This window comes from Cetorhinus maximus, chromosome 12, assembly GCF_964194155.1.
Source record: "Cetorhinus maximus chromosome 12, sCetMax3.hap1.1, whole genome shotgun sequence".
NCBI lineage: Eukaryota > Metazoa > Chordata > Chondrichthyes > Lamniformes > Cetorhinidae > Cetorhinus > Cetorhinus maximus.
In genome coordinates, this window is record NC_135890.1 from 79,856,315 (window position 1) to 79,870,261 (window position 13,947).

General features: G+C 40.6%; 1 protein-coding gene across 4 annotated transcripts in view; it reads right to left on the minus strand.

Annotated features, from left to right (window-relative positions):
* The window catches only part of sppl3 (signal peptide peptidase 3), a 187,424-nt gene that overhangs the window by 114,810 nt on the left and 58,667 nt on the right, over positions 1-13,947 (minus strand). Inside the window, exon 1 of one of the 4 annotated variants that reach the window (XM_078553989.1) lies at positions 8,198-8,282. The exons of the other annotated variants lie outside the window; for them this stretch is intronic. Coding sequence (XP_078410115.1) covers positions 8,198-8,199 — 2 coding nt within the window. The 5' untranslated portion in view covers positions 8,200-8,282. Of the gene's footprint in view, positions 1-8,197; positions 8,283-13,947 lie in introns of those variants that run through there. 4 annotated transcript variants of the gene reach the window in all.

A 13,947-nucleotide genomic window follows, 5' to 3' on the forward strand; every position in this document is an offset into this window, starting at 1 on the left:
CTAGTTCAATAAAATTGGAAGATTTTATAACGAAATCTTCTATACAAAGGCTACGCTAAAAATCTAGTTCAGTACTTACAGCTCATCAATAATAACTACTGACTGAAACAGCTCTTTGTGTTTAAATTCTAATCAACAGTGAGTCACAATGAGAGGGTCTGTTGTGTTATGTAAATGGAGTACTTCATACAGTTCTCACCAGATGTTCATCTTAAGTCACTTATATAGTGAAACAGTTTTACTTTAGATTCCAGGAGGCTGGCACATGTGAACCTTTGCATTTACACGACTAAACTTAGTTTTTCTACCCAGGTTAAAGACTCAAAATAACTGATCTACAACTCTGCCAGAATCCAAATTAAACAACAACTGTTATTGATATAGCACCTTTAATGTAATAAATCTTCCCAATGTGCTTCACAGAAGTGATTATATATAAAAAAAACTTGCATTATATAGCGCTTTGCATGACAATCAGGTATCTCAAAGTACTTTTGAAGCGCAGTTACTGTAGGAAATGCAGCAGCCAATTTTGTGCACGGCAAACTCCAACAAATAGCAGTGTGATAAATGATCGGACAACCCGTTTTTCTGATGTTCATTGAGGACTAAATACTGGCCAGAACAGAGTGATAACTCCTCTACTCTTCTTCAAAATACTGCCACGGGAACTTTTACATTCACTTGAGCAGGCAGATGGGATCTCAGTTTAATGTTTAATCGAAGGACGGCATCTCCAACAGTGCACCAATTCCTCAGTACTGCACTGAGCGTCAGCCATGATTTTTGTGCTCAAATCTTGGCGTGGGACATGAACACAGGATCTCGTGACTCAGAGGTGACAGTGCTACCAATCACGCCACAGCTAACACACACACAAACAAAATTTGACACAGCCACACAGGGGATAATATGGCAGGTCACTAAAAGCTTGGTCAAAGTGGTGACACCTGGGACGTTGACGATGGGCTATTCATTGATGGTTATGTTTTTGAATCGCATGGAGTAGTGGTTCGTCTCTTCCTTGTTGGAGACAATGATTGTCTGGTACTTGTGCAGCACAAATGTTACTTGCCACTTATCAGCCCAAGCCTGAATGTTGCAAAGGTCTTGCTGCATGTTGGCACAGGCTACTGTTTCATCATCTGAAGAGCTTCAAACCAAACTGAACTCCTGCACCACCAACTCAAAGATTGTTGCTATAATTTCCAATGACTTGACAATGTCCTGGAAAAGTGAAAGGAGGCATGACAATACAAGAGAGGGGTCTAGCAGAGTTAGAGAGAAAAGTAAAAAACAAAATTAGAAATGCAGGTTTAACCCTGGCTCACCAGGTTTCCCGGGTGCTGGAAAACTTGGCAGCTCGAGAAGTGAGGACAGCTTTGGAGAAAAGGCAAACGGTCCTTAGAGCACTGCTTGTGGGCCAGGAGAAGAAGGAGTGCACCCGACTCTGGCCCCCAAGTCTACCTTCTTCCCTGAGATCAGATTTTTCTCCCACCAACTACGCTCCAACGAGAAACTGCAGGTTTGTTCCCTGTGGCCAAGGCCAGCCCCAGACTGCTCCCTGCCTGACTGGAAGCCAAGCCTGTCTATCAGGCTGATATGCAGGAAGATATACAGCCAAAAAAAGAAATACGCACATTGTGGAGTTAAAATTTTTATTGGCGGGGCCATTCTTTTAGAAAATGCAAATGTCGTTCCCTGAACCACCTCCATCACATACGATGCAGCATCTTAATTTCACACCATTTTAAAAATGTTGACTCACCAATTATATATACAAATCAGAAAAACATTTGACTTGTAAATGCATAGAAGATAGATCCTAACATTTGATACATGCCATTTCAGAGAGCAGTTAAGAGTCAACCACATTGCTCTGGGTCTGGATTCACATGCAGGCCAGGCAAAGGCGGCAGATTTCCTTCCCTAAAGGACATTAGCGAACTAGATGGGTTTTTTTTTACATCATTAATGCAATCAATGATTATTTCATGGTTACCAATACTGAGACTAGCTTTATATTCCAGATTTATTAATTTAATTTAAATTCCACCAATTGCTGTGGTAGAATTTGAACCCATGTCCCCAGAGCATTAGCCTAGAGCTCTGGATTACTAGTCCAGCAACATTGTCACCTTTCTTCCAAACTTTTACAAAATACTGCTTCAGCCTCAACTGGAGCGGTGCATCCAATTCTGAGCACCACACGTTAGGAACAATGAGAGGGTGCAGGAAAGATTTATGAGAATGATTCTAGAGATGAGGGACTTCAATTCGTGGATAGATTGGAGAAGCTGGAGCTGTTCTTAGAGAGAAGGTTGAGAGGAGATTTCATACAAGTGTTCAAAATCATTAAGGACCTAAACAGAGAAAAGAGAGAAATTGTTCCCTTCGGCTGTAGGGTCAAGAACCAGAGGAGACAGATTGAATGTGAATGGCAAAGGAACCAAAGGTGAAACGAAAAAAATGTTTACTCAGCAAGCAGTTTGGATCTGGAATGCACTTCCTGAGAGGGTAGTGGGGGTAGATTCAATTGTGGCTTTCAAAAGGGAATTGGATAAGTAGCTGAAGATAAAGAAATATCTTTTTGTTCTGTTGCCAGGGAGAGGGATGGAGCCGGTTGTTAAGGAATGGAGTATAATACAGATTGACAGATTCTCAAAATAACCTGAATAATTTAAAGACATTAAACATGTAAATTCAGCATTCTGGCATCCAAATTGCCCTGTTTATTAGATTGTATTTAGTTTTGACTGTGAAAAAAAATGATCAAGGCTAAGGTGAGTTTACCAAGTAAATCACTAGGCAGCTATCAGGTTTTACCCAGAGTCTGAGTTAAGTCACGCAATTATATTTTTTGGTGTTTGCTAGATATTATCTTGTATTCCATATCACTGGCTACTCACATAAACTAACTTATCATTCTGCACAAATTGAAGTGTGTTTTATTCTGCCCACCATTTAGGTAAATGTAGTGAGACCCTGGAGTCGCACCTCAAACCTTCATTACTGTACAGAAGCAAAATACTATGGATACTGGAAATCTGAAATAAAGCAGAAAATGCAGTAAATACTCAGCAGATCAGGCTGCATCTGTGGAAAGAGAAACAGTGTTAACTTTTCAAATCGATGACCAGTCATCATCTTTTCACAGATGCTGCCGGACCTGCTGAGTATTTCAGTATTTTCTATTTTAACCTCATCACTGTACTCCATTTTATAATAAAAATATAAACTTCAGACAAATTTTTGAACATTAAATAGGTAAACAAACTGCACTCTATACCAACTTTCAATTTACAGGAATGCCTGTCTGCATTGTCAAAAACGACATTGGGCACCTCTCCTGTGTCAATCCACAACATTATACTAATCCTTAAAACACTGGTGTTTTACTCCTTATATTGTTATATACTATCATGGAATTACTAGCTGATTGCCTTATCTGCTTGCTTCAGGTTGACAGCTATCTTTGTGCAAAACATCGCCCACGGCAGAGCTCCAAATTCCTAAAATATTGCAGAACAAATGGGACTTTAAAAACTAATGCTCCTAATGAGATTAAGTAGTCAGGCATTCACAGGATTCAAAGTAACATTTGTGCATACATGTAGAGCCAAACAAGTAAAAGGGCTCATGTAAACATATAAATTAGGAGCAGAAATAGGCCATTCAGACCCTCGAGCCTGTTCCACCATTTGATAAGAGCGAGGCAGAGCTGATTGTGGCCTCAACTCTACTTTCTTGTCTCCTCCCCATACCCTTTGACTTCCATGTTAACCACTGACCCTGCCTCCACTACTCTTGGGAAGACAATTCTATTGACTAATAATCTTGAGAAACAAATTTTCCTCAACTCTTTCTTAAATGGGAGGTCCTTTATTTTTATACTGTGTCCCCTAGTTCTAGTCTCTCTCATAAAGGAAAACATCCTCTCAGCATCCATCCTGTCAAGTCCCCTCAGGATCTTATATGTTTCAATAAGATCACTTCAGTCTTCTAGTCTCCAATGGACAAGGCCAACCTGTCCAACCTTCCCTCATAAGTTAATTCCTTCATCCCAGAAATCAGTTGAGTGAACTCCACAGTATCCCGCAGGATACTTACAATCAAATGACATGATTTAACCCACTGCAAAAATTTCAAATCATCAACAATCCAAGAATCAACTGCCATGCTAATTACAAATGCAACCTAATTAAAACACCCCTTTGGCCTTGCACCATGAACCTCTGTCATTTAATCTCTTTCACCCCATCACAGACCTTCCCTTTGTTCTTTTTCCCACCCTCCCCTTTCACTTACTTGGAAAAGCTGGAAATCTAATAGATTTTCAACTTTTCTCAGTTCTGATTGAAGTTCACTGACCTGAAACGCTGGCCCAGATCTTCCAGTCTCTGGATCATCGGAGACAGGGTGTAGACCCAATATGCTTGTGGAGACCCTGCAGGACTCCCAAAACACTGCCCTCTGTGGGAATTGCCCAGGAAGTTCAAACTTCTGATGGGCAATTTCCCTGCTCCCCAGGACCTTTTGTGAACTTAACTCTGACACCGAGACAAAGATGTCAGACATTTCCAATGTACTTACATGGATAGTTACCCAGGAAATACTTGGCAGAAAAATCCTAGTCTAAATCCTGGGCAAGTACACAACTTCCCCCCCAACTCCTCCCATGACACCCCCCCCACCCCGCCCACCGTCTCCACGACCATCCCTCCTGACCCCACTAACCCCCACCTATCCTCTTCAGGTGAGCAAGGAGAAAAAAAAAATGGATAGTCAATTTTAACATGGGGCAACCATTCTGCTCATCACACTATGCTCTCAGAATAGTCCCATTCACCTGAGCTTTTCCCCATTCCCATCGGAGGGAGGAAAATATTCTAATTTTAAAAAAACTGAACAGTAGTGGGAGACTATCTTTGGTTACAGAAAATGGATGGGACATAAATGATTTAGTTTTAAATACTCCTATGGCATACATGCATTTTATTTTTCTGCATGCAAACTGCCTGAGCGCACATCTGGTGCACCCTGTCAGTATCCCAGATTTCTGATCTAACGTTAATTAAATGTCAATTATACACAGTAATTAGATACAAAATTAAATTGGTGCAGCTGACTGAAATGAAAAATACTCTTACGGTCTCCTAATTGCATTGTGTTGATATTTTATCTATGAACCCAATAATTCTTCTGCTTAATTCAACCTGGCTACAATATTGCATTTTCCAATAATCTCCCCACTTAAACAGTCAGTGCCAAAGCTGATGCACACTGAATAGCTTGCTAGCAACCTTCTCATTAGCTTCATAATGATGATAGATATGCCAAAAGGTTCCACTAAAAACTGTTCTCATGCTACAAAGTGGAAGTTTTAAAGAATAACTGCAAATGCTGGAAATAAAGGCAGAAAATGCTGGGAATACAGCAGTGAGCATCTATAAAGGAAAAAGCCAGCTTATAACAACAGTTCTAACAACTCTTCATCAAAACCATATAACCGTACAAAGACACAAGAACGTCACGTGTGACATTTGCAGCCATTCACTGCTGTGAAATATCTAAAGTTTCAATAACTTAAACATGGTAGTATATTCTAATAAAACTACTCAAAAAAATTCCAGTGTCAGCTCTCTCCTAACACCATGTCAATTGTGATGGTAGTTAACGTTTTTATCTAGTTCTCTATACAAGTGGCTGGTGATAACTTGTGCACTGCCCCGCTGGCAGAGTTCTCCTAAAATTCAATCTTGCAACAGTTGTCAGCTATAAGTAAAAAAGTGGTTTGGCTGGCTAACAGGAAAATACTTAGCAATAATGGCAGAAGACAAATGAAGCAGGTGGTGAGTAGTAAAAATAATTTGCTCAGCAATTCCTTTCAAAGTGTAACCTCTTTTCACTCCCACTGCACAAAAACGTAAGAGAGTCTAATTTTAGGCACACAAAAAAACTATGAAATCAACAAGTTAAATGCCATATCAATTTTTTTGTAGTAAATTCCAGAGAAATCATTTCCTCAAAACGTAGGAGGAGAATAGCATACTTAAGGCTATTCTGTCATTCAATATGGTCATGGCTGGTCTGTCTCATCTGCACTCTCCATCACCCCTTCCCTACCCCGCCTCCAAACTCTCCATATCCCTTGCTTCTCCGAAAGTCCAAAAATCTATCTCAGCCTTGAACATTCTCAATGATGTAGCATCCACAACCCTCTGGGGTACAGAATTGTCAAGATACACAACCCACTGAGTGCAGGAATTTCTCATCTCAGTCCTAAATGATTGACCCTTTATCCTGAGATTATGTACCTATTCCCCAGCCAAGGGAAACAACCTCTCAGAGTGCACCCTCCCAAGCCCCTACAGAATATTCATGATGAGATCATCTCTCATTCTTCTAAACTCAAGAACTATTGTCTCAAAAATGCTGTAAAATAAAATATTTACAAGAAATTCTGATCAACTTCACAGAAGCTCCTGGACACAGGAAGGACAGCTGGAATCATTGCTCACAGAAACTAACAGCACTGTGAGTGGGAGGAATAAATGGATCTTGGGATGCATAGCCAGGAGGAACAGAACAGAACATTCCAATAAAAGTAATTAAGTCTGTACAAGGCACTGATAGCCATACCTGGAGCACAATGCACAATTCAGGCCACTGTACTACATTCAAGGGTATCTAAACATGGCAAAGTGCAATAAAAGAGTGAACAACCTGATATATTAAGAAACTATCAAGAGAAGTTGCAAAGCTCGTAATTGTTTGATCTGAATGAAAAGGTGGTTACGGGGAAATATTCTTCAAGTATTCAGGATTTTTAAAGAAATTGAACCCCAATAATATATTCAAAATGACCACAACTAAGCTTAGGCCTTGTTGGAGTCTAATATAGATGCAGTTTAGATTTAAACACTTTGAATGGAGGTTTGTGAACAAGTGGAACAGACTATCAATGGAGGGGAGAAACTGAAAAGATAATAGACAGCAGGCATTTGATGGATATTAGTGTTTGGGACAAGTCAAATGGCTAAGGAGACTTTTCCAGTCCTGAATCTTCTGAAGAGTAATCAAGTGTGTTACATAAAAAACATTTGACAATGTAGTACATGGTTGTATTTCAAAAGGAGTCTGAATGACAAATATAAGCAGCCAAGTGATTTTGTAAGTCAACAAAATTGCAATTCAAGAGCATTCGATGTGTATTATTTAACTTTTTAGAAAATTTTTCCATTGAATGTTAAGAGTTATATATTTTATTATCAACACCACGAGGGATCCTTCCTCTGACATCTGTGCTCAAATTACAATCTCAAGGTCATTTTGCAACAACCCAGATTCTGGAGTTGTAATGAGGGCAAAACTTGCAGTCATTACCCATCTGAAACTGGCAGCAACCTCTGCAGTTCGCACGTGTGGTTAACGATGGAAATCCAAGAGATAAACAACTCTATGCTTCTCCAAATGGTGTGCTGTTGAAGTTCCCCCAGACTGCAGCCAATTAGAAATCACCAAACTGACAAGAGCTTGCCCTTTTACCATAAATCAAGGCTGACACTCCATACAGTAATGAGGGAGTGCTGTATTGTCGAAGGTGCCGTCTTTTGGGTGAGACGTTAAACCTAGATGGATGGATGTGAAAGATCCCACAGCACCATCTTGAATAAGGGCAGGGGAGATATTCCCGGTGTCCTGGCCAATGCTGATCCCTCAATCAACATCAAAGACAGATTAACTTGTCATTATTACATTACTGTGTGGGAGTTTGTTGTGTGCATACTGGCTGCTGTGTTTCCTACATTGCAACAGCGACTACACTACAAAAGTACTTCATTGGCTGTAAAGCACTTTGTCCCGTCAGTGGTCATGAAAAGTATGATATGAACACAAGTCCTTCTTTACGTCTCACTTTTTTAAAAAAAACTCAAAAAAGTTATACCTTGTTGAAGTGTAACTGTGTTTTTAACAGTGTACTAAATCCATAATTATTGCCAAAGAACCTTTCCACCCCCAAAAACCAATTTTATATTTACGGAATGTCAAATTTCTCCATTATAATAAATTTCAGATTTTAAAATTTTCTTTTAAAACTTGGTATTTCAGCCTCTACCTTAATCCTATCTGCATGCCTCAAATCATTTATTTTGCTCTTTGTAAAATGCATTTAAAAGTGAAGGATAATCAGTACATTTTACTTCCTGATTTGTTGTCTGTGGGAACACTTCAATGTGATTTGCTGTTCATACTGCTTCACTGTTTCTAGATGCCTGGAGATCCCCTTGACTTGATGCGAGATTCAAACTAATGTCGGGAAAAGGGAAAATTTAAATAGGTTTTTGTGGGAAGTTTTCTTTGAAGACAGAGGTAGGCACTGTCATTTTGCCACTGACGCAAACTCCCTGTCATTGTCTAAATATCTAACAAGCTCAAAATCTATACTACTGAAAAACAGCCATACAAATGGAGTTCTGAATGCCCAAGTGAGCCCTTATAGGCATACATTCCACAAACCCCAAATTCAGAGGCTGGCACAGCCAAGGCTTGTAGATCAGCATTCAGCCAGTTAAAACTAAAAAGGTTGCTGCTGGTCATCCAGCCAGGCCATCCTACCTGGTAGAGCATTGGCCTGCAAGTCTTCCTGAGGTAAGCATGAACAATCTCAAGTGCAAGTCAACATATTTCTGTTGAAGGGTCATGAGGACTCGAAACGTCAACTTTGCTCTTCTCCGCCGATGCTGCCAGACCTGCTGAGTTTTTCCAGGTATTTCTGTTTTTGTTTTGAACATATTTTTAAAGATTTGTTCATGGGATGTGAGCATTGCTGACAAGGCATTTGTTCCCTAATTGCCCTTGAAAAGACGATGCTGACCCTTTGCAATCTAGGTAGTTTAGGGTACCCCCACAAGTCCTGTTGGGAAGGGAGTTCCAGAATTATGAACCAGACTGTGAAGGAACAACGGTATAGTTTCAAGCCAGGATTGTGCGCAACTTGGAGAGTAACTTGGTGGTGGTGGTTCCATGTGCCTGATGACCTTGTCCTTCTAGGCACAGTAGTAGAGATCACAGGTTTGGAAAGTGCTGTTGGAGGAGCTTTGGTGAGTTGCTGCAGTGCATCTTGTAGAGGGCACACATTGTTGCCAATGTACACTGGTGATGAAAGAAGTGAATGTTTAAGGTGGTGGATAGGATGACAGTCGAGTGGGCTGGTTTGCCTTGGATGTTATCAAGCTTCTTGAATGTTTTGGGAGCTGCAAGCATCCAGGCAACTGAAAAGTATTCCACCACACTCCCCATAGCCTGTCCATCAATAAGGCATAATTGAGAAGTCCGAAGTTACTCGCTAACAGAATTCCCAACCTTTGATCTGCTCTTGTAGCCCCAGTATTTATAAAGCTTATTCAGTTAAGCTTCTTGTCACTGGCAACTCCCAGGAAGTCACTGGTGGGGGATTCAGCAATGGTACTGTCGCTGAACGTCATGGAGAGATGGTTAGATTCTCTCTTGTTTGAGACTGTCATTGGCTGGTGCTTGTGGTGTGAATTTTATTTGCCACTCATCAGCCCAAGGCTGAATGTTCTCCAGATCTTGCTCCATGCTGGCACGGACTTATTCAGTACCTGAGAAGTTGCGAATGGGACTGAACACAGCAATCATTAGCAAATATCCCAACTTTTGACTTCTCTATACAGTCCCCACAGTTTGAAATGACGACTTTTAAAACGGGTAGTCCCTAATTTCATCTGAAAAATGACAACTATTATACATTCACATTGTTAATTTCAAAGTTGCCAGTAATAGCATTTTAAGTGGTGTTTATTTTGGGCATAAACAGTCATATGAAGTGTTTCTGGTGTTTAAATGAATCGTTATTTTCCTTTTGTAGAGTTATTATGGGAACTTCAATGAGATTCAGAATGTATCGAATCTAATTCAGAGGATTCTGTGAATTACAGGATTGAAATTTAACCAACCTCATGGTTTTCATGTTAAAGTAAGTTGATGGTCAATTTTTTCAAAGTAATTTAGGCTCAGGGTAACAATCTTCTGTGATCTGACTATTTGGAAGTGTGCTAGCCTGTGCACTGGTTGGTCAAAAAACACTAAGGCTAATGGAATGCTATCTTTTATTACGAGAGGGTTTGAACATAAAAGGAAGGATGTTATGCTTCAGTTATACAGGGCATTGGTGAGACTGCACCTCGAATGCCGCGTGCAGTTTTGGTTTCCTTATTTAAGGAAAGATATAAATGCATTGGAGGCAGTTCAAAGGAGATTTACTAGATTGATACCTGGAATGAGTGGGTTGTCTTATGAGGAAGGTATGGACAGACTGAGCTTGTTCCCACTGGAGTTTAGAAGAGTGAGGGGTGATTTGATTGAAATATACAAGATCCTGAACGGCCTTGACCAGCTGATACCACCACACATTTCCGCCAAAAAAATCTAGCTGCATGAAATATTGTTGCTTAAAAAGATTATATACTAGTCAGACTAATGCCTTAAATTTACAGCTGCCCAACCATGTATCTATAAAGATCTCAATCAGCATGTCAAAAATTTGAACATTTTCCAGGTGAAATTAACTAAACCTCCAATGCAAATTCTGAGGTTATTTTATAAACTACACCATCATTTGTGACCAAATCTACATCCTTCTTGAAAAGCAAACTATTACTTAAACTCCCTTTTCCAATCAAACACCAACCCCCCTCCACACCCCATTTCCTAGTATAAAGCCCTCGTGACCATCCTATTAACCTTTTCAGTAGAACCTGGGACCTAGCCTGGTTCAGGTGGAGCCCATCCCAGTGATAGAGTTTCTTCCTCTTGCAGTACTAGTGCCAGGTTTTCTTTCCGAGGGATGGCGGCTGCAGGTGCCCCAGAGGGCGGCTGCACGTACGCAAGATGGGAGAGGGAGGGAGCACGTGTACGCAAGCGAGCGAGAGGGGGAGCATGCATGCAACGGGCAGCGAGCGCACGAGACACAAGAACGGAGCACTTGCTTTGAACAGCAGTGGAAAAGGCTGTTCTCTGTTGGCATTTTCTGGTCAAAGAGATGGAAGCAGTAGAGATTTAATGACATTGGAAGATTCGCTCTTTCAGAGAAGGAGTTGCCATATTGTGCCTTGCTGCTATTAAGTCAGTTTGGGGTTTTTCAGAAGACTGAGGAAGACAACACGAGGAGCACTGGGTGTTGTAACTCAGCAAGATGGAGGGAAGCCAACCTACTGGAAACTGGGAATAACTTTAGGCTGGTTCCTGTAAAGGCTACAATTCTGCAGTGTGTGCGATGCAACATATAAACGCAGTATGGGGTTTTTGGTCATGTTCAGGAAGTTAGGGGGAAGAAATCTTTTCTGTAGTTTAGTGTATTAGTTGCCGACTCAGTAATGTTTAGTTGATGTTGATTTTTGTTTGTTACAATACAAGTCTTGAAACGTGAAACCTTGTAATGTGATCCTTTGAGTCGGTCACTGGGAATTCAAATATCTTTAAAAAAAGAGATCAATCTCTACGGGGATTGTAACAATGTAATTCAAAGAAGAAATAAAAACATTTGAGTAGGAGCAAAATTTGGATGTGTAACCCAAATAAATATTCTTTGAACAAACACACAAGAGTATAAGAAACAAACTGAATGAATTGCAGGATTAAATTGAGCTAGGAGTGTGACATGGTAGCCATTACTAAGACTTGGCTGCAAGATGGTTAGAGTTGGGAATTAAATATACCAGGCTATTAGGTCTACAGGAAAGTTAGGGAAAATGGTAGAGGGGTATGGAGTAGCCTTAGTGATTAAGAATGAAACTACTTTGACGGTGAGAGGATACAACAAGAGATAACCAGGCAGTGGAGGTTTTATGGTAGAATTGAGATATAATAAAGGATCTAAGACTGTAGAGGGAGTTTTGCACAGGAGTCCTGGTAGCAGCTGTTAAATTGTAGATTGTATAAGTACAGGGATTAGACAAGCGTGAAGAAAAGGAGAGTGGCTTTAATAGGGGGATTTAATTTTCATAAAGATTAGGATAAACGATGGGCAAGCCAGAAAGGTAGTGAATTCCTGTGTAGGTCAGAGATAATTTTCTGCAACAAAAATGGCCCAAAGGCAACAAGGGGGCAGACCATAGATCTAGTGACGAGTAATGATCAGGGTTCCCTTTAACCCAAGCACCTACGCAACAGTCCATCAAGTTCTGTGCACTTAATTATTATAGCACATCCTGATGGTTAAATAAGGTTTACTGCCACTATAACGAAGAATTGGTAGACTCACCAAGATAGGAAATTAAGACGAGAGCCAAGCCTGACGTGATTGATCAGGTGAAATTAACAGCCAAAATTCACTGGTGTCAGTTCTTGGAGCCCAAAGTTACGTCAGCACTTGTGTTTCTTCCGGCCCATACACCACACTCCTGCTCACTGCCTCCCTCCCACTCATTGCTTCCTTCCTTGACCCTTCCATTCACAGCTCCTCTTGCCAATTCCCTCTCCTGAGCCTTAGTCACAGCGAGGGTTCAGGAGAGGAAGGCAGTGAGCAGGAGAGGCAGAGAACTGGAGTTAAGTTGAAAGAGTTAGTAAGTTAAGAGTTGTTAAGTCGTTAGTAGTTATTAAGAATTTTTGGGTCAGTTAATTCCACTGAGCTAGTCATTCTGCTGCAGCTGTGTTTATAGAATTATAAAAGGATGACTGATCCCAAAATCATTTGACAGATTAAAAACATAAGGGCATTTCTAGAGAGTTTATGAAAAGTTTTGGATTCCTAGCTCAAATCTCCAAATAATGTATACAAACATACATACAAACTAGGAGCAGCAGGACGACATTCAGCCCTTTGAGCCTGTTCTGTCATTTGATAAGACCATGGCTGATCTGATTGTGCCCTCAACTCTACTTGTCCATCAGCTGTGGCTCAGTTCATAGCACCCTCGCCTTTGAATCAGAAGGTTGTGGGTTCATGTCCCACTCCCGGAAACCAAGAACTGTGAATGTACTCGAAAGAGTTACAATCTGTGACTGTTGATAACTCGAAAGAGTTACCCCTGATTACCCTTTGACTCACTTGTCAATCAAGAATCTAACTCAGCCTTAAAAAATATTCAATGACCCTGCCTCCACTGCTCTCTGGAGAAGAGAATTCCACAGACTAACGACCCTCAGAAAAAAGATATTCTCATTTCTGTAAATGGGAGACCCTTTATTTTTAAACTGTGTCCCCTAGTTCTATTCTCTCTCACAAGGGGAAACATCCTGTCAGCATCCACCCTGTCAAGTCCCCTCAGGATCTTGCATGTTTCAATCAGATTGTTTTGCATTCTTCTAAACTGCAGTGGATACAGGCCCAGCCTGTCCAACATTTCCTCATAAGATAACCCCTTCATCCCAGGAATCTGTCGAGTGAACATTCTCTGAATTACTTCTAATACAATCATATCCTTTCTTAAGTAAAAAGATCAAAACTCCAGAAGCTGTCTCACCAACGCCCTGTACAACCACCACATTTGCGCCTCTCCAGCCCTCCCCTGGAAGGCAAGTGCTGTAGGCCACAATCCTCTGTCCTTATTTATTATCTGCTCCCGGTTTGTGTTTCTCCCACAGCTCTGTTTCCTCCCCGAAGGAAAGTCAAAAGGTTCTGTGGTTACTTCATGGGACATTTTAAACCATGCATACTTCCAAATACTACTTCTTCCCAGTTCACTTTTGTATGCATTGAGAGAGACAGCTTCCTTACAAATAGTGAACCGGTTTATTACTTCATAATTCATAGATTTTTAGTTTTAAAAAAAACTGCAGGAGGAACAATGCCACTACTTCCCCAAAAACTACCTCAACAGTCATTCTGCCTCCTGGGATTCCACCCTCTCTTAACAATGATCTCTTCCTCATTCCAAGATGTAACTCCTCCTTCAATATTCACTTAATTTACAGGAACACAGA